Consider the following 21,306-nt stretch of genomic DNA (forward strand, 5'->3'; position numbering starts at 1 on the left):
GCCAAGCAGGATTTCCATAACAGTCCCTTCTAGCCTTAAATTCGATGAATTTGAAGTGTAAAGTTTTCAGAAGTACCCAAAGGACAGATTTACAAAGGTATCTAGGCATCTAAAGATGCAGACAGGTGCCTGATGGGATTTTCAAAAGCACTTGAACAGGTTACGTGCCTAACCCTCCTTGAAATCAATGGAAGTTGGGTGCCTGACCTGCTTAACTGCTTTGAAAAGTCCCATTAGGTGCCAATGTGCATTTTCATGTACCTAAATACCTTTGAAAGTCTGTCCCTAAATGACTTAGGGACTTTTGACAGTGTTCATAGATTTCCTAAGAGCCAGAAGGGACCAATAGTCTGGCCTCCTGCCTAGCATGGGGCAGAAAACCTCCCCGGGGGAATCCTGCCTCCAGCCCAGCTATTTGTGTTTGAAGTAGTGCCTGATTTTCGAGTCGTGGAGTGTCCCTTTGGCCCCATAAACTAGAGTTCTAACTGCTCATCTACACTGTGAGTTTCAGACAGCGTGTGGCTGAGGCAGATCAGAACAGACCAGACGCTCAGGCGTGAGCCACTTCCGTTCCAGTTAGTACTAAGAAAGGGGAACAATTAGTCACTCTATGAAGCAAACACCGACAAGTGAAGACAAACCCACCAGAGATTGTATTGCTGATTCGGACAAAGATCTTCTCGAAATCTGCAAAGTCACTCCAGGAGGACTGGAACATGTGCATGAACCGGTTGACATAAAGATTCTCCATCCTATGGAAAAGATGACAACACTAGAAAGCCATTTGCAGCCTCCTCACCAGCCCTTCTTATACTTCTCCCCTTACCACACACACACAGTAAATTTCATGGTGGTGAAATGTGTGACATTATCCTCTCTAAAGACTGAACTCTGCTGGGCTGCATCTACACCCATCTATAGAACTGTGTTCAAATATTTGGTCTCAAAATTTCTCCCCACACACTCCCTCTTGGGAGAAAGAAAAAGGCAGAACCACACGTGATCGATGCTAGCCATGTCACTTCATCCACGGGAGGGGGCTCGGGTGCTGGGCGCAGAGAACCTGAATGGAACAGACTGGGTGGGGGGTGCTTAGGAATTCTCTCACTGGTATGTTGGCAGTCCAAATCCATGCCACATTGTTTAACCCGATCAACAGCAAGTCTAGATGGCCTTGTAGTAAAAGTGCTATCAGAGCGAAGAACACCTGCCACTGGTAGCACTGGGGAGAGGCATTGGTGTTAGACCAACACTGGGAGAACTGTTGAAAACGTTCCCTGTAGATGAGACTCTATTTATCTAGCTATGCTAAGTACATCTATGGCCCCTCATCACTGTGGAATCTGAACACCCAACAACCCTTAATGGATTTATCCTCACAACTCCCCTTTGGGGCAAGGCAGTGCCTTAATCCCCATTAAACACAGGGGGAAGTGAGGCCCAGAGTGACTAAGCCATAGCTTCTCAAAGGGATTTAGGTGCCTAGCGCACACTGATTTAAATGGGACTTAGGCAACTAAGTATCTTTGAAGATTCGGCCCTAAGTGACTTCCCAAGGTCACAACACAGGAAGCCTGTGGGAGAGAACACGCTTGAAGCCAGGTCTTCCAAGTCCTAGATCAGCCCCAACCACCTTGCCTGGAATTTCACTCAACCTGGTCTCCAGAATACAAGCAGCACCAGCAGCCGCAGAGCAAGTTTCTCCACAGTGTCCCATCAATAAGCCTCAGCCCTAGAGCAGGAGGGGAGGGAATTCAGCTCCTGTGCAAATTCAAGAGACACCCTGGGGGGTTTTCGCCTTCCTCTGCAGCATGGGGCATGGGTCACTTGCAGATTTAAACTAGTGTAAATGGTGGATTCTCTGTAAGACATTAAACCATGATTTGAGGACTTCAGTAATCCAGCCAGAGGTTAGGGATCTATTGCAGGAGTGGGTGGGTGAGGTTCTGTGGCCTGCGATGTGCAGGAAATCAGACTAGATGATCACGATGGTCCCTTCTGGCCTGAAAATCTCTGAGCCTATGAGTTTAAGGTCAGAAAGCTCCACCAGATCGTCTGGTCTGATCTGTATCCCACAGGTCACTAGCATCACCCAGCACCCACACACTAAACCCAGCAAGTGACATTAGTGCTAATTGTAGGGTGGTGTATGATGTGGCCAGCTGTCTTCTGGGGAGTGGACTAAGGGTGGAGTTTTCAATCACACCTATGTGATTTAGGCACCTAACTCCCTTTGAAAATCCTACTCGTCCTGGGTAGGTCTCAGCATAAGAGTCTCATGCTTCTGGACACAAGGTGATTATTGCAGGAGCTACAGAGGATCTTCCCCTTGTGCCTATTACCGAAAAACCAGGATGTGTTTGTTTTATGGTTACCTTCCTCCACCCCCCGCCACATTCCTCTCTTCCATTGCATTCTGGCTGACCTTGTGGCCTGTCAGCTCTCTGGCCCTTGTCTTTACAACGGGATCCTGATCTCTGATTGGGGTCCCTAGATGTTACTGCAGTAGAAATAATAGTATGCCCATTTGTTTTGCCTTCATCTGTAACAGGTATGTGCCAAGGACAGAGGCAGGATACTGCACTCGGAGGACCAACTGTCTAAACAAGAACCACATCCAAAACCTACACCAGGAAAATCTAATCTCAGAGTGGTAGAAGAGGGAATGCTGTCAACGGGTGTAATCTAGTAGAGTTTAAGCGAACTAGCCAATAATACATCATGTGGGAAGCCAGGCCAGTAGATAGCATTCCTCAGTCTGGCGCTGACATTAGTAACTGGCTAAAAGAGAGGACGAAGAAGTTATAATAAATGGTAACATAAATTCATAAAACAGTAAGGGTGGGATGCATTGAGAACTCTCTGTGTTATTCAGTCAGTGGGATAATGTGATGCTCTATTTAATTAAGTGAAAATCTCAAGAACCAGATAACCTGATTTAAGAAATAGTCTGAATGCAGGCCTGGAAGTCAGACACTCCCCAGTTCTAATCCCAGCTCAGACACAGGCTTCCTCTATAGCTTTGGTCAAGTCACTTCACCGCTCTGTACCTCTGTTTGCCCACCTATAAATAGGGATAATCAGATTGACTTACCCCATGGGCTTAAAGTTAGTGAAGTGCTATGCACATGCAAAGCTTTAGTATTATTAAAAAGAAATCACTTCTTTCAACTGAAAGGTGAGGAGCAGGCTGGACTGGAGGAGGGCTTTGTCCTGACACTGGGGCTGGAACAGAGGGGAGGCTTTGTGCTGACATTGACAACCTGTTGAGAAGAAACTGACCAGCAACACTAAGGTGAACCAGGCAATGGACAAGGGACGTCTGCAGAGACTACCTGAGGATCCGAAGTAACAGCTTGTGGGAAAGTGGCCAGAAGAGTGAATTCATTGTCAGTCAAGGCAGATTCGTGCCCCTAGACTAGGACAGCACTAGACACTGCCAGGGAGGGCAAAAGGCTGGGGTGGCAGGAAGAAATAGTTTGCAAAAGGGCCCCCAGAATGTGATGGCAGAAAATGAGGCAAAAGAAAAAGAAAAAGAAAAAGAAAAAAGGTGCTTGGCTGCACTGAGAGGGGAATTTATCCATGAATCAGGGAGATAAGATGCTGAACAGGGACAGGTGTGAAACAGTCCATTTGCTTCTGGGTACCAAGATTATAACAGAAGTAGTAACAAGAGGCACCTGAGGGTGTGCTAAGAGGGAAAGCTGGTGGATCTGTGTAGCCTGGAAAAGGAGGTGATTTACAGGATATCTGATCCTAGTTTATAGGGAACAGAAAAGATCATACAAGGACCAAGAGAAGGCCCTTCTCTGAGCATCAAGAAGGGAGACTAAAGCATGGCCATGATTTTAGGCTAAGGCCGGATAACAGGAAGGGCTGCTTCCCCCAGAGGGTCATTGGATGAGTCTCAGGAAGAAGCAAGAAGTGAGCAGAATTATAAGCGAATTTACAATCCCTACTTGAGAGCTGCCATTCCAGTTTAAACTTCCTGTCCAGCCAGACCCAGCAGGTTCTAAAGCTCTAACTAGCAAGTTAACAAAGCACTTAACTTTACAAAGCTAAATAGGCAAAAAATCATTTCAAACCCTACTTGGGTTGCCAGTTTTGGCTGGACATATTCTTGGAGGTTTCATCACATGACATAATCTTTAATTAAAGACACATCACATGACATAATCTTTAATTCCTGGAGGGTTGACAACCCTAACCCTACCAAACTGCAGCTACCTCTGGGGTGGAACACTGTTGCTTTTTAACAGTGCACAGCAACCACACATGACCCAATAGTTTAGTTGAAGATAGGAAGTGCAGACTATCATACCTGCTTGAAACTGTAGAAGGAGAAGAGGGAGTGAGAATGTAAATCCCCAGATGGGAACAGGACACCAGGATTAACTCCCATATACTTGCAAGATGTGCCATGGGATCTTTAGATTCTATAGGTGCTTTTGCATGAGACATAAAACAGAAGGCAAAAGACAGCACCTCTAGCAGCAGTGGCTCCTTCTGGAGCATCAGATCAGTACAGATGCTGAAGGAACTGTACCACCTCCAGAATTAATACCTCCCTTCATATTTTTTCTGGCATTGTAGGTCTCCCACCCAGGTACTCACCTGTCTTGATCCTGCTTAGATTGGGAGAGGCCAACATGGAGGTGGCGTAGCTGTTGAAGAGCTGAATAAACGAGTCCAATAGAGACATTAAAGCACGTTTTTTCCAGAAGTGGCCATTGATTTTGGGTACCCAACTTGAGATCCTTGCGCCGGATTTTTCCGAAGGTTTGAGCACCCATGTCTCCAGCTGAAGCCAGTGCGAGCTATAGGTGTTCAAAACCTCTGAGACTCAAGCCCAAAGCGCATTTAGGTTAGGCATTCACAAATGGGGGCACCCAAAATTCAAAGCTACTTCGGAACCCTGGTTGTATGCGACTCCAACATACTGACTGGACAAACCCACTTTGCATTCTGAAGAATGGAGCTGGGGTTCTCTCCATAACTGTAAAGTCTTCTCCCCACACCTGGGTTCTTATGAAGTTATACACGTCACTCCTAATGATGCCAACGGGCGTAACAAACTTGAATCCCGAGGCAGCGGGAGGAGAGTATATAACCCAGAGAATTAAAAAGGAAATTATTGGTCTCTGAAGACTCAAAACTAGCACGAGGATCCCAACTGCAGAAACAGTTATTTCCAGCTGCCTGCTTACACTGATGCAACTTGCAATCATTGTGTAATGGACGGCAGCCTCCTCTACAATTCCTGGCTTTCGTCTAGAGCATGAAATTACCAGGCCCCTTTGCTCTGCCACAGGGAGAGACATGCATGCAGCCATGCTCAGCTATTTAAAAGCCAGTTCACTGGAAAGGAAACCACACTGCTTCCTCTTCTTGAACAACTTCCCCCGAAGATACTCGAACAAAACTCGTCTCTCCATTGGCAATCAGGGCACCGCATAGGAGTGAGGTAGACGTGGCTGGGAATTGTTTGCAATATGGCATCTTCACATCCAGGTTGCTAGCCCAGCACAGCCATACACTCTGGGACTCTGGCACAGAGTTCAGGGCGAGCCTTGCCGTTTGCCAGACATCCACACCTTCTAGATTAGCCATCCTGTGCTCCAAACACCGGCTTACACATGACTTTCCTCAGTAACCTCCTGAGATTGAGTTCAGTTTTAAATGTTCCATGTGATGGTGCCTACACCATGGGACTATTCCATAGTTAGCACATTTTCCCTTGGCTCATGTTCACCCCATTCCTCCCAGTTATACCCTAGCGGTTGTACTCTGTGCTTACAAACACCCTTCACTGCCTTTCTCTACAACACAGACCCTCACCTGAACACTAACCCTGTCGTGGGTTTTCCAGTTCTGGGTCCCAGCCACTTCCAGAGACAGGCATCCCAGCCCCCCAGCACTGGGATTTCATTTCTTCCATAAAAAAAACTGCTTCCCAATTTCCTTTCCTTGCATGTGTTTGACATATCACATTGCTTCTGAAGGAACAGCTGCCTTAAAGATTTACGTTCCTAGGAAGTGGGGGTAACCGACTGGAGATGCTAGCTCTCCCCACTCTTCTAAATGCTCTGTGTAATTCTTTTCACTGTTATCAGGATATCTGGTAACATGCTGCAAATACCACAGCTGGCTTTCACATGTGGCTGCTCTTACTATGTCACCAAAGGGCCCTGCAATGTAGCCCCTTGAGGTTGGGGAGCAGGCATCTTGCACTAGCATAGGTAGCATCTCCTTGTGAATATGTGCTTTAAAAGCTTGTAATAACCTGTGCAACAGTTAAGGGAACTGGCACTGATCCTAATAATAACAGAATAAGGAACAGGTTCCTGGACCAGGGCTGGCTCTGTAATGCCTCTTTAGGGGATCCTCCTGAATGCCTTCTTGAGCATTCACAGCCAGTGTCTGGACTGAGGGAGTAGCCGCAGGACCTTTTGCCAGTTTCTCTTGCATGGATCTCTTTCTGTGGGGTTGCCCCACACTTTGTTCCAAGCCCATGTCGTGACTGTATAACACTGAGTTGCCTGTTCTATGCCAGGCACTGCTCCCTGTAGAGCAAGCAAACATCATAATACCATCCTTCCTGCAGGCTTCTCCAAACGGCATAGTTACAAACACGCATGGAGCCTCCTCCCTGACTTCCCATGAGACTGGGAAGGTGAGCCACAGAGCTGACCTAGGCAAAATGTTCGCAAGTAACCCTGAAACCAGAAGAGGCTTGCCTGGTTTCATCACAAACGCTGAACTCATCGTTGGTTTGCTTGTAGCTGTGCTAGAGATCATTCAGAGAGCTTCCGAACCAGCCTCAGACTGCAAAAGGTGTCACTTCCCTTGGATCCAATGCAAAACCAGGGGCACAGAAACTGTTTTCACTAAGCTTCACAAGCTAAACCCCAGTGGTATCACAGACTGGAACAGCCAACTTTCACGTGGTCTGGTTAAGGATCAATGATTCGCACGTTTCAGCCACCAGACCCAATTATCTGAGGAATCCCATACCCCACCCTATCAAATGCTGGGCTTGGAACCCTGGTTTTACAGTCCCCAAAGCTCTACCACCTGAGCTAAAGGAGAACTCCCCTAGCTGTCAGCAGTAGCAGGTCCCTTCCCCTAACTTTGGATCAGGCACTAGAGCAGAGTATTGCATACTGCTACTCACGTTCCTAAGGACACAGAGAAAGCCAGTGGCAGATCTGAGAACAGCGTTTCTGGGGTGAACTCCTGATACCACTGAAGATCCCCACCCCCTTTAACCACAGAGCTCAGTCCCCCTCAAGAAAAGAACCCAGTACTCTGCTCTAACCACCAGAGCGTGTCTCTTAAGCAAAATATTCAGTGCCTAAGTGACTTCACTAAGTGAAAGCCCATGGAACTTGGGCTTCTAGGGACTGCACTTACAAGGATATTTAGGTGCCTGAACATGCTGCTTTGCACCTAGTGGGATTTATGTAAGCATCTAAATGGGTTAGGCACCTAAGTCCCATTGATTTCAAAGGGAGTTAGACACTTCTAAAAATCCCACTAGGCATTTGTTTGCATCTTTAGGGGCCTAAATACCTTAGAAAATTTGACCCCAGGTTACTTAGGTGCTTTTGAAATGTTTACCCTGGGTCTTTAAAAACCACTTCCAAGATTCTCCAGTAGTACTGATCTACAGTACTTTAGAATATTTTGGACACTATCACTGCTTATTGCACATTCCTTCCCCCCTATGTCCTGGCAGCTTCAAATTGTATTTCTCTTCCCTTCTTGTCCTAAAGAACTGAGCCATTTTGTTGTGCACTGCTCAGCCGCTGCTGCATTTTATCCCAGAGGTGGCTGCATTTCAGTGGTGGGTGAAATGATTCTTGTATCTAGTTTGTAAACTGCTTTGGGATCCTGCAGGCTGGTTGGTGCTATATAAATGTAAGATGATATTGTAAAGAGGCCATCTCACCTCCTGCATGGTGAAATAGTGGCATTTGAAGGTTGATAGAGCAGTTACTAATTCCACATCAGGCCCGCCTACGGTACCAAATGAGGAACTCAGAAAGGGATACATTGCAAAACACCTTAAGACCTGAAGAAGAGCTCTGTATGGCTTTGAAAGCTTGTTGCTCTCCCCAACAGAAGTTGGTCCAGTAACAGACATTACCTCACCCACCCTGTCTCTCTAAACACCTTATGTCACTGACAATAAATGAAACGATTGTTCTTTAGAAACCCAATAAATATACAGAGAGAAATAATGCAACTAACAACTTGACAACTGCATGCAGAGTTATGCTCGACACAAACAGATCCACTTTGCTGGAAGTCAAATTCATTGACAAATCTGGCCTTTATGGAGAAATGAAACTCAATAATCTGTTCAGCATTTACAGTCTGTTGGCAACAACTGCAGACTTTAGTTACACTCCTTCTTTTAGAAAGAGAAAGCCTATCAAAGAGAAGGTTAAGAGGCGATTTGATCACAGCCTCTAAGTACTTACATGGGAAATATTTGCGATAAGAGAGGACTCTTTAATTTAGCAGGCAAAGGCATAGCCAGAAGTTATGGGTTCAATGCAAGAGCAGGAATTCTCTGGCCTGTGTGTTATACAGGAGGTCAGACTACGATCTCTGGGGTCCCCCTTCTGGCCTTACCAATCAAGGAATCTATGAAACAGTTAGAGCTCCTGAAAAAAGAAAAAGGAGTACTTGTGGCACCTTAGAGACTAACAAATGTATTAGAGCATAAGCTTTCATGAGCTACAGCTCACTTCACCAGATGCATGTAGTGGAAAATACAGTGGGGAGATTTTATATACACAGAGAACATGAAACAATGGGTGTTACCATACACACTGTAACAAGAGTGATCAGGTAAGGTGAGCTATTACCAGCAGGAGAACGGGGGTGGGGTGGTTGGGGGGAACCTTCTGTAGTGATAATCAAGGTGGGCCATTTCCAGCAGTTGACAAGAATGTGTGAGGAACAGTGTGTGTGTGTGTGGGGGGGAGAGGGAATAAACATGGGGAAATAATTTTACTTTGTGTAATGTCACATCCACTCCCAGTCTTTAGTCAAGCCTAAGTTAATTGTATCCAGTTTGCAAATTAATTCCAATTCAGCAGTCTTTCCTTGGAGTCTGTTTTTGAAGTTTTTTTGTTGAAGAATTGCCACTTTTAGGTCTGTAATCGAATGACCAAAGAGACTGAAGTGTTCTCCGACTGGTTTTTGAATGTTATAATTCTTGATGTCTGATTTGTGTCCATTTATTCTTTTACGTAGAGACTGTCCAGTTTGGCCAATGTACATGGTAGAGGGGCATTGCTGGCACATGATGGCATATATCACATTGGTAGATGTGCAGGTGAACGAGCCTCTGATAGTGTGGCCGATGTGATTAGGATTATAACATTCAAAAACCAGTTGGAGAACACTTCAATCTCTTTGGTCACTCAATTCTTCAACAAAAAAAACTTCAAAAACAGACTCCAGCAAGAGACTGCTGACCCTTGGTTTGACTTCTGCTCCATCTACTTGGGTTGACCATACAACTCCCAGTTATAACATTCCTCAAATATTCTCACTGAAACTAATGGGACTATGTGACTAGTAAGGTACTATGCACAGTGAGTAGGGGTATCAGAATCTGGCCCTTAAGCAGAATAGCTATTTACTAACCGTGAGCATCAGTCAAAGGAGAAACATTTGACTATGATCTGTAACATCAACTTAATCACATGCTGTAACACCCAGATATCTCTGCTGCTGTCATGACCGAGGTAGCAATAAATCATAAGAGGGGGTACATTAGTCAGCTATTCGTTCATGCCTTGAGTACACTGGGTAGCATAAGATGGAAGGCTAAGTGCCTGCAGCTGCTGGAGAAGGATCCCAATAGCCTGTTTGTGGATACCCTGGAGGGGCTCATTGCTATGTAGAGTCCGGCTCCTTCTCTTCAAGGGCCATATTTGCATTTCAAAAAAAGTTTTAAAACAACCAGTGTCCATCCACTATGAAAAATCCTTCCTAGGAGAAGGAAAAGTAGTAGGGAGAAGAAAAAGAGAAATGCCACTGTGGGACCATGTGTGGCTGAGTGGGATGGATGCTCTCTCGTGCTCCCACCCTCCAATTTAACAACAATAGAATTCTATGTAACACGATGTGCAAAGGCATTTTCCTCTTGTTTTGGTGGTGAAGGCCAAACACGCATTGCTGTGAGTTGGGGCATGGCTGTGACATCATAAAGAAGGCCCAATGAGATCATGGCTTGGGACAATCCACGTGCCCAGCTGGACTCTGGGAAATAATAGTCCTTGGTTTGGATCAAGTCATGTTGGCTGACATTAATGATGTCTGGTTCCTCTAACCGGCAACAGCACAGATTTTAAAACAGCATTTAAAAAATTAAGATACCAAATGATTAATAGAATCAGAGATGGAATGATACACTGGCTTGTCTAGGCCAACCCCTGGTGGGTAGGACAGGCTTATTCTCAGTGAGGGCTGTCCATCAGCTGGTGACTGTCTTATTCCCCCTGTACTGAGTTCCATGGGATCTTTAATGCTGATGAATGGTCACAACCATGTTTCATGAGTGAGATGAGAGATGCAGGCGCTGGTAGGTTGGCTGGAGATTTCAGTAACCCACATGCTTCAGACAAGTTATGCTTAATTGTGGGTTATCCCACCAAAAGGTATTGTACACTGCATGCCAGTCTTTGCTCAGCAGACATTCCCTGCACCTTGGCTTGTCACCAATGTCTCTTTTGCTCCCCTGTGACCCCCAAAGCACGATTTAGTGAGATGCCTAAAACTTTTCCAGCTCAAAGCTCCAAATGTTTCAAATTTTGAAATGAAAAAAAAAAAAGACAAATTTGGGGGGAGGGTTTGCAGTATCTTCCCCATTTATTGACCAACCATAAAACCACTTCCAAATTTTCAAACTTCAATATCCCAATGAATTTTCTAGTTTTTAAAATTTAAAAGAAGGGAAACATCTTTAATAAAATAAAATTTCACGCATGGCCCCCACCCCCAGCTTTTCTGATCAGAAATTCTGCAGAATTCTGAGCCCCCAGAAACACATACGCTTTGGAGTAGTTCAGAACGAAATCGACTCCCTTTTCACTGTCAAACTGGATGTCGCGAGGCAAGTCACTGTGACAATTCGCATCGATGCTTAAAGGAAAGCCGGGATGCCATTCCTTCCATCTGAGAAAGGGAAGAGGAGAAAAAAGGAAAAGGAGTGGTGTCAATTAGGTAAACAGCATAGCATAGTATCTTTAATGTCATTATTATTATTTGTATTACCATAAGGATAAAAGAGCTGCTATACTGGGTTGGACGATGGGCCATCTTGCCCAGTATCCTGTCTCCAACAGTGGCCAGCACCAGCACTTTAGGGGAATTGCACAGAACACGGCAATCATGGAGTGGTCCATCTCTGTCTTCTCCCAGAGCATGGGGTTGGCTAATAGCCATTGTTAGACTTATCCTCCATGAACTAATCCAGTCCTTTTTTGAACCCTCTTATACTTTTGGCCACCACAACTTCATATCACCTCCATGTTGGTGCACATAACAAAATTCATGTGGTGAGGGTGGGCCCGAGGGGTTCGGAGTGTGGGAGGGTGAGGGCTCCGGTTGTGGGTGCAAGCTCTGAGGTGCGGCCAGCGATGAGGGGCTTAGGGCTGGGGCAGAGGGTTAGGTGCAGGGGGGAGGGGGTCAGGGCTCCAGCTGCGGGCTCTGGGGCAGGACTGGAGATGAGGGGCTCAGGGCTGGGGCAGAGGTGCATGGGGATGAGGGCTCCGGCTGGGGGTGTGGGCTCTGAGGTGGGACTGGAGATGAAGAGTTTGGGGTGAAGGTTACCCCGGGGCTACAGCGGGGAGAGAGGACTTCCCCACAGCTCTCTCTCCCTGCGGCAGCTCCGGGCCTGGAGCCGTGGGATAGGTGCCCCTCCCCTGGCCGCAACAGGTCCAGGGCTGCAGGAGAGCATCTCTCCCTGCCTCTCCTTGCTGCGGCAGCTCCGGGGTTGGGGCCACAGGATAGGCACCTCTCCCCTGGCCACGGCAGGTCTGGGCCGGGGCTGAGGGAGGAGTGCCTCTCCTCCAGTCACAGTAGGTCCAGGGCTGGGCTGGATCCATGGCATAGGCGCCTCTCCCAAGGCCGCAGACGGTCCAGGCTGGGGCTGGGTTGGGGCCGCGGGAGGGGCGCCTCTCCCTCAGCCGCAGTAGGTCTGGGACTGTGCTGGGGCTGGCAAGGAGAGGTGCCTCTCCTCGCTGTGGCAGTTCCGGGGCTGGAGGAGAGGCATCTCTCCCCGCCGCAGCCCTGAGCAACTGCACAATGCTTAATAGGCTGCTGTGCAGCCGTGCAGCTTACAGGGAACTTAGGGTCAGACCTAATTTAGACCCCATCATTGTATATGTATAGTTGGAATGATTTTTTCCACTGTGCATTACTTTGCACTTATCACCACTGAATTTCATCTGCCCTTTTGTTACCCAGTCAGTTTGGTGAGATCCCCTCTGTGATTCCCTCCGAGTCTGCTTTGGACTTAACTATTTTGAATAATTTTGTATCATATGTCAACTTTACCATTTCACTGCTCATCCCCTTTCCCCTTAATTAATATGTTGAACAACACAGGACCTGATACAGATTTGTGGGGGACCCTGCTACTTACCTCTCTCCATTCTGAAAACTGCCCATTTATTCCTACCCTTTCTTTCCTGTCTTTTAACCAGTTAATGATCCATGAGACGACCTCCCATCTTATCCCATGACTACTTAGTTTCCTTAAGAGTCTTTGCTGAGAGACCTTGTCAAAGGCTTTATGAAAATCTAAGTACACTATATCCACTGGATCACCCTTGTGCATATGCTTGTTCACTCCCTCAAAGAATTCTAATAGATTGGTGAGGGATGATTTCCCTTTGAAAAAGGCATGTTGACTCTTCCCCAACATATTGTGTTCATCTATGTATCTGATCATTCTGTTCTTTACTATAGTTTCTTTACCAGTTTGCCTGGTACTGAAGTCAGGATTACCAGCCTGTAATTGCCAGGATCACCTCTGGGGCCTTTTTAAAAAATTGTCATCACATTAGCTATCCTCCTGTCATCTGGTTCAGAAGCTGATTTGAATGATAGGTTACAGACTACAGTTAGTAGTTCTGCAATTTCATATTTGAGTTCCTTCAGATCTCTTGGGGAAATATCATCTGGTCCTGGTGACTGATTACTGTTTAGTTTATTAATGTGTTCCAAAACCTCTTCTACTGACACACCAATTTGGGACAGTTCCTCAGATCTGTCACTCCAAAAGAATAGCTCTGAGGTGAGTATTTCCTCCACATCCTCTGCAGTGAAGACCGATGCGAAGAATTCATTTAGCTCCTTTGCAATGGCATTGTCTTTAACCATTTTGTCGTCTAGTGGCCCTGCTGATTGTTTGGGAGGCTTCTGGCTTCAATTTTGCTCTGAGGTTTTTCCATCTTTAGCAAGTTGCTTCTCAAATTCTTTCTTGGCCTGCCTTATTATACTTGTACATTTTACTTGACAGAGTTTGTGCTCCTTCCTATTTTGCCCATTAGGATTTGTGTTCCAAATTGTAAAGGATGCCCTTTTGCATCCATTACTCTTCTGCTTAGCCATGGTGGCATTCTTTCGGTCCTCCTATAGTCTTTTTTTTTTTTTTTATTTTGGGTATATATGTAGTCTGAGACTCTATTATGGTGTTTTCAAGTAGTCTCCAGGCTGCTTGTAGGCATTTTACCCTTGTCACTGCTCTTTTTAATCTCTATCTAATCAGCATTCTCATTTTTGCGTAGCTCCCCTATGTGAAGTTAACTGTTACTGTGGTGAGTGTTTTTGGTATTTCTCCCCCACCGGAGGAAGTTAAATTTAATTACATTATGGCCGCTATTACCAACAGGTTCAGCTATAGTCACATCTTGGAAGACATCCAGTATGCCACTTAGGATGAAATCAAGAATTGCCTCTCCCCTTGTGGGTTCCAGAACTAGCAGCTCCAAGAAGCAGTCATTAATGGTAATCTAGAAATTTATCTCTGCATCCTGTCCTGAGGTGGCATGAACCCCGCCAATACATGGGTTGAAATCAGCCATTATCATTGTGGTTACTGGTTTTGCAGCCTCTCTAATCTCCCTTAGCATTTCACAAACACTGTCACCATCCTGGTCAGTAGTATATTGGCTCTGTTATATTCAGGCATGCAATTCCTATTCATAGAGATTCTATGGTACACAGTTTGAAGCATTTAAGATTTTCACCTTATTTGACTCTGCTTGTCTTTTTAACACGTAGTACCACTCCCCCACCAGCACGACCTACTCTGTCATTCCTATATCCTGTATTTTGTATCCTGGTATTACCGTGTCCCATAGATTATCCTCACTCCCCCAAGTTTCCATGATGACTATTATATCAATGTCCTCATTTAATGCCAGACACTCTAGTTCACCCATCATAGTACTTAGATGTAGAATAAATAGGATATTAAAGATTCAGCATTAGCTTAAGTTTGGCAAAGGAAATATGTGTGTTGTAAAGAAAGGCCTGACTAGCACGTAGAAGGAAGGCCTTGAAAATAATGAGTTATCAGACCAGAAGGAATGGAGTAGGGAGGATGTCTGATTCAAAGAATAATTAATGAGCTAACGGAACGGTTCTAAAAAGAAGGTCTCTGACCAACAGAGGAGACTGCAAATGGTTTTGAATTAGGCAAAAAGAATCTGTCTTAAAAGGAGCCAATATGGACCTCCCCACCCCACACACCAGTGTTATCTTACAAGAAGGAGGGGAAAAGATAGGAAGGAAAGACCTTGGGGAGAAAGAAGGTTGCAAATCTTATCTGGATTAAGACTGGAAATAAGAGTGAACTGCCTCCAATTGGTTTTTAGCTGAGGTCAGCAATTGGCCATGACATCACTTGTTTGTTAAAGGGTATAAAGTTAACTCTTAAAGGGTTCATCGCTAATATCTGCCTGGTCAAGCTGGAGCCAACCAATATGGGTCTAAACACCTCTCGGTTTAGCCCGTTTGTAAGTAAGTATCTTGACCAAATTCTTATCAAGGTTTTGTTACTGTTTGGATGTAGTACACTGCTTATTCTTTAGGTTTTTTAGGCACCTTTAGAGCAATTGTATAAATAGTATTCAGTCTTTGGATTCAATAAAGGGGTTTATGGTTAAATTAGTGTCATGGTAATACCATGCAGAAATTATAACAATTCCAACAGTAGACTTCTAGCTTTTGTATATAAGCACTTGTTCATTTTGTCAATATTCAGTTGCTTGCCTTCATGTGTTATGTTTAAAGTGGAAGCTTTTACGTTTGACTGTTCCTCACTATCTCCTGCCTGTACTTTACCAACTTCTTTTCTATCGCCTTTACTAGGATATAGAGTATTCCCTTTAATAAATTCATCCCTAATAGATATCCCTGCCCAAACCACATGCTCTTCCACACCAGTTGGCATTTTTCCAGCCCTTGTTTAAAAAATCCTCCACAACCTTTTTATTCTACATGCCAGCAGTCTGGTTCCATTCTGGTTAAGGTGGCGCCCATCTGTCCTGCATAAGCTACTCCCGCCCTAAAAGTTTCCACAGTTCCTAATCAACCTAAATCCTTCCTCCCTACACCATTGTCTCATCCATGCATTTAGACCATAGCACCTATGGGCTCTAGTCAAGGACCAGGATCCCATTGTGCTAGGCACTGTACAAACACAGAACAAAAAAGATTGCATTGCTCACTGCTGTGAACCATATGCCTCAGTGCTGTGAATGGTATTTCCAGCAGACTCATCAGGGATACTGATAATGTCATATTTATAACAATGCCTTCCATCCTGAAGGAACCCAGTGTGCTTTATTTACCCCCTCCCCACACACACACCATAGGTCTGATTCCCCATTGCCAGGCACAGCCATTTACACCTGTGCAAAGTGGTGTAAACACACTACTCGTTTCATATCCTCTCACGCCTGCTGAACGCAGAGGTCAATGACTACACAAGGTGCAAAGCTGTGGAGAATCAGTCCCATAATGTATATATAGGGCCACAACCCAGAAGGCACTGAAACGCCCTTTGACTTCACTAGGAGCTGCAGTTGCTTAACACCTCTTACGATTTGGTTCATAGGATATGGGTATGCAGGTATAACATACAGGACTCACTCACCCCACCCTTTCATGCAGCTAGCACAACAATACACCAGGCCAGCGCACAGCAATACACCACTATTTTATTAATAATAGAAACACACATTTCAGATAAGGAAACACATGGAAAGGTGACATGCCTTAGAACTGGGATAAGTTCTCAGAAGTCCCTGCGGTCTCATCCCATTCCCAGCCCATTAGACCACATTCCACCTCTAGGCTGGAAATAAATAGAACTGTATCCAGCTGGAACTGCAGAAATCATTTAATGGGATATACATTTGGCTGGCATGCCCCACTCTTATGCCACAAAGTTTCTAACAGCTTAAAGTGCTCAGACTAAGTTTAGTCTCTTCCATAAGGCAACACTGCCAGAGACATAGTACCCCTTTGCAGCTCTTAGACTTAGAAGAGAACTAACACTACCTAAAGGTATGCTGGGGTACTTTCTACTTTACTAATGTCCTTACACTGTGCACATCATGTTGGCATCTGAGTGGGGAATTTTTATTTCAAACCAAAGGAAGGTGGTTTGCGAAGAAGGAAGAACATTAGAAAGCCTGTCAGATTGCCAGTCAGATACAGATTGTATTGTTTGTTTCCTGTCCTGATAGAGCTGTCATTTCTACCTCTGAACTTTAAACAGCCATTACCCTTGAATTCCAAAAGGCTTTATTTGCATTCCCTTTTGTGCATGTAAAGCTGGTCTTGTCCAGAACTTTTCCTTGGGAATTGTCCTGGTAGCTGCTCTTTTTATTCTGTTTCCCATCATTTTGAAGGAAGTCTCTGTCTCATTACAGACCAGTCAGCTTAACTTCTGTATCCGGAAAGATAATGAAGCAAATAATTAAGAAATCAATTTGCAAACATCTAGAAGATAATAAGGTGATAAGTAACAATCAGCATTGATTTGTCAAGAAAAAATCACGTCAAACCAATCTGATATCTTTCTTTGACAGGGTAACAAGCCTTGTGGATGGGTGGAAAGCAGTAGCTGTGGTATATCTTGACTTTAGTAAAGCTTTTGATATGGTCTTGCATGACCTTCTCATAAACAAACTAGGGAAATACAACTTAGATGGAGCTACTGTAAGGTGAGTGCAAAACTGGTTGGAAAACTGTTCCCAGAGAGTAGTTATCAGCGGTTCACAGTCATGCTGGAAGAACATAACGAGTGTGGTTCCGCAGGGATCAGTTCTGGGTCCAGTTCTGTTCAATATCTTCATCAATGATTTAGATAATGGCACAGCGAGTACACTTATAAAGTTTGTGGATGATACCAAGTTGGGAGGGGTTGCAACTGCTTTGAAGGATAGGATCAAAATTCAAAATGATCTGGACAAACTGGAGAAATGGTCTGAAGTAAATAGAACGAAATTCAATAAGGACAAATGCAAAATACTCCATTTAGGAAGGAACAATCAGTTGCACACATACAAAATGGGAAATGACTGCCTAGGAAGGAGTACTGCGGAAAGCGATCTCGAGGTCGTAGTGGATCACAAGCTAAATACGAGTAACAGTGTAACACTGTTGCAAAAAAAAGCAGACGACATTCTGGGGTGTATTAGCAGGAGTGTTGTAAGCAAGACACGAAAAGTAATTCTTCCGCTCTACTCCACACTGATTAGGCCTCAACTGGAGTACTGTGTCCAGTTCTGGCCACCACATTTCAGGAAAGATGTGGACAAAATTGGAGAAAATCCAGAGAAGAGCAACAAAAATGATTAAAGGTCTAGAAAATAGGATCTATGAGGGAAGATTGAAAAAAACTGGCTTTGTTTAGTCTGAAAAAGAGAAGACTGAGAGGGGACATGACAACAGTTTTCAAGTACCTAAAAGGTTATTTCAAGGAGGAGGGAGAAAATTGTTCTTCTTAACCTCTGAGGACAGGACAAGAAGCAATGGGCTCAAATTGCAGCAAGGGAGGTTTAGGTTGGACATTAGGAAAATCTTCCTAACTGTCAGAGTGGTTAAGCACTGGAATAAATTGCCTCAATGAATTCAGCCTCGGTGAAACGTGTCATCTAGACAATGTGGGCGAGTGAAGGGTTTTGTCTGCTCACAGAACTGGTATGGTATTTGCAGCATCAGGGCAAGCCTGACTGCACTGTCCTTCCAGACTGCTTTAACCCTGACCAACGAGAGTCAAGGGGGGTGGGAAGACAGGTGTTCCTACTTCTTTGTGTGGCCTCTGCCTAAGGAGTCCTAGATGTCATTTGATCCCACTCCCCTTTCTAGTGGTTAAAGACAGTGCTGACTGGATTCAGCTGAGATCCTTGTTTCTTTTCAGTGATTATTAGAACTTAAATCACTAATAAGCATGTTTTGGGGCTAAGCTGTAGGCCTGGTATGGGGATAGTGTTACAATGAAGAGGCAGCCACAGTGAGGTTCCCCACTAGGCAGTGAAATCACTAAGAGCTGAGCTAAAGCGTGGAACCTCAGAACATGGCATCGTAGAAGTGGTGGCGAGAAGTGGTATCAGTGACAGAGAGAACAGTGGCAGCAAGCGGCCAGCGGTAGCAGAGAGAATAGCAGCCGTGGTGAGCGGCTGCACAGATAGCAGCAGCTGTGGAGGCATTGCTCAATGCCCCCCTCCTTCCAGGGGTTGGAGGTGAATCCTTGTGAATGCACCTCTGAACTCTGGGTCAAAACTGACCAAAGACAATCAGCTGAGAGTGGGGAGCAGCAGACGGAAAGGGAAGTGGCATATTAAAGGGACATTCGTTCATCGGACTTTCACAATGCAAGGTGGGAAACTGAGGCAAAGGATGCTGCCCAATCTACTGTAGGGTGGATTTTTGCTTATGGTTACGTGGTTTTGAATGGTGGTTGTGGTGTTTTCCCAGATTAACGCTGGTTCCAATTCCTCGTTTAATAGAAGTTTTCTTTTGCTATACACAGGCTCCGTGCTTGCGAGTGGAGAAGTGTTGCTTCTTAGTAGCACCCAGGGATGGTGTGTTGCTTTCCTGGATTACAGGGTGGGGGCTCAAGCCGGTTCTGTTTTGCATTGTTGAGAGGAACCCCTAGCTATTGAACCTGGCCCTTGTTGCTGCCCACCCTTCTGGGGAGAAGGGTTACAAACTGGCAGCTTCCGCAGGGCAGCTGAGCACTGGATGGAGAGAGAACATCTCTCTGGCTCTCAGCTGAATCCAGTCAGCACTATCTTTAACCACTAGAAAGGGGAGTGGGATCAAATGACATCTAGGACTCCTTAGGCAGAGGCCACACAAAGAAGTAGGAACACCTGTCTTCCCACCCCCCTTGACTCTCGTTGGGATTTGGCATCCCCACCTCCCACTTAGGTTCGGGTTAGGGTGACCCCCTCAATCAGGGCATGATAAGTACAGTTCTGCTGCCCTTTACTCATACAATAAGGTAACAACATTTCATTACCCCAGACCAGCCACGACTGATCAGTTTGGCAAAGAAACTCTGTGTGCTGAACACCTATGCAGAGTAGGTGTGTCCATGCAAATGCAGTCTGCTCCTGAAGTCTCTTCCCCCAGTTCACCACTAGCTCATTCAGACCCTGCTTACAAACAGGTGCCAGTCACCATGGTGGTTTTGTGCCATGGACACTCACCTGCTAGGAACAGAACTAGGCCTCCCTAGACAGCTGACATCACAAAGCAGGACTGTTATATGAAACTCACCGATACATTTTTTGCCGTTGTTCAAGTTCTTTGCGTCTGTGCTGCTTGAGGATCTGAGTCTTGTCATCCCGGTGCAGCTTTGCTGTGAAAAAATGAAGAAACAGCGCTATGAGGTTTCTTTACCCTTCATTGTCTAATCCTCTAGCTGGGTAATGGGACACAAGGATTCAGTATCTGTCATTATCTGGGTTCTCCTACTACGTGCTGTAGCAAATCATCTGCAGTTCTCTCTTGTACTCAATTATAGGAGACAGTTTGCCCCCTACCCAGAGAAATACAATGGGTCTGAACAGCAAAAGAGTTGTTTTCATCCTGAGAATTACTGCCCTACAACCATGGATAGTGTCTCTAAGAATAACCTTTACACATCAGGCTACAGTGGAATATTCATCTGCTGTGCTAGGGAGCCAGGCACCCTCAGTACAGGGAGGAGGTTGGTTAAGGCTGAAGAGTGACAAGCAACTGAGGAAGGATCAGTAAGGAGAGTATGAGGCAGAGATTGCAATCCAGGCCCCAGTGAGAGTTGAACCTGTGACCCCTGGATTCTGATACCACTGCTCTAACCCCTCAGCTATGGAGCCAAGCCCCAGGTCCCCTCAGTACAGGGTGGAGGTTGGTTAAAGGCGAGGAGCGACAAACAACCAAACAAGATACAGCCTTGTTAAATCTTCTCTGTTGAAGAATGCTGATGCTAGAAAATGCCTTGACATCCCTCTCCTAGGTTCATACTCTCTGTTCTTACACTGCAAGAACAACTGTTTCTTCCACTCCAAGTTCCATGCCGGGAGCTTCGGGATCAGAAGAAAGAGAGAGGCTTTCCAAAACTGATAGCTTGATGCTTTGAACATGTGGCCCTGATGTTACTGAATGAGACAGAGTCTTCCTTAGAAAGGATGGGGAACAGAAGAGAAAGAGCAGCTAACAGGACAACCCACAAGGAAAAGTGATGGACAAGACCGGATCTGCTTTACATACACAAAAAAGAATGCAAATAGAGCCATTAGGAATTTTAAGGAAATGTCTGTTTAAGGTTCAGAGGTAGAAACGGCAGATGGAACAGGGCTGATAACAGACAATGCAGTCTGGGCTGGCTGGCACTCTGGTAAGATACTGCCAGGATCTTGCTGACATTCTTTACTTCTTCACAAACTGAAATCCACACAGTCTTCCTCTTTTGAAAGCAAGGGTTGAAATAAAGCCAACGCAAGTTGTGAAGAATCCCTCTCCTGCCCCTCCGAATACCCCACACAGGGAGAGATCAGTGAGGGAGCCAGAAGCTGAGAAACAAAGTTGGCACCAGACTGTTAAGGGCCTTAACCACTGAAAAGCAAACTCCTTAGGGCTGCATGTCTAATTAGGCAGCCAATGACCTGAATGCAGCAAAACTGGCTAAACCCTTGGTTCCCACCCCATATCTAAGGGCACTAGATCAGCATTTTTAATGGTGCACAGGATAGCATATTGCAGCAGTCAAACTTC

General features: G+C 45.3%; 1 protein-coding gene across 1 annotated transcript in view; it reads right to left on the reverse strand.

Annotated features, from left to right (window-relative positions):
* ALOX5 (arachidonate 5-lipoxygenase) overlaps window positions 1-21,306 on the reverse strand; it is a 53,291-nt gene that overhangs the window by 15,751 nt on the left and 16,234 nt on the right. The window contains exons 3-5 of the mRNA XM_077822594.1: window positions 19,828-19,909; window positions 11,074-11,196; window positions 646-752 (exon numbers count right to left, since the gene is read on the reverse strand). Of these exons, the coding sequence (XP_077678720.1) occupies window positions 646-752; window positions 11,074-11,196; window positions 19,828-19,909 (312 nt within the window). The remainder of the gene's footprint in view (window positions 1-645; window positions 753-11,073; window positions 11,197-19,827; window positions 19,910-21,306) is intronic.

Source organism: Eretmochelys imbricata, chromosome 7 (assembly GCF_965152235.1).
Source record: "Eretmochelys imbricata isolate rEreImb1 chromosome 7, rEreImb1.hap1, whole genome shotgun sequence".
Classification (NCBI taxonomy): Eukaryota; Metazoa; Chordata; order Testudines; family Cheloniidae; genus Eretmochelys; species Eretmochelys imbricata.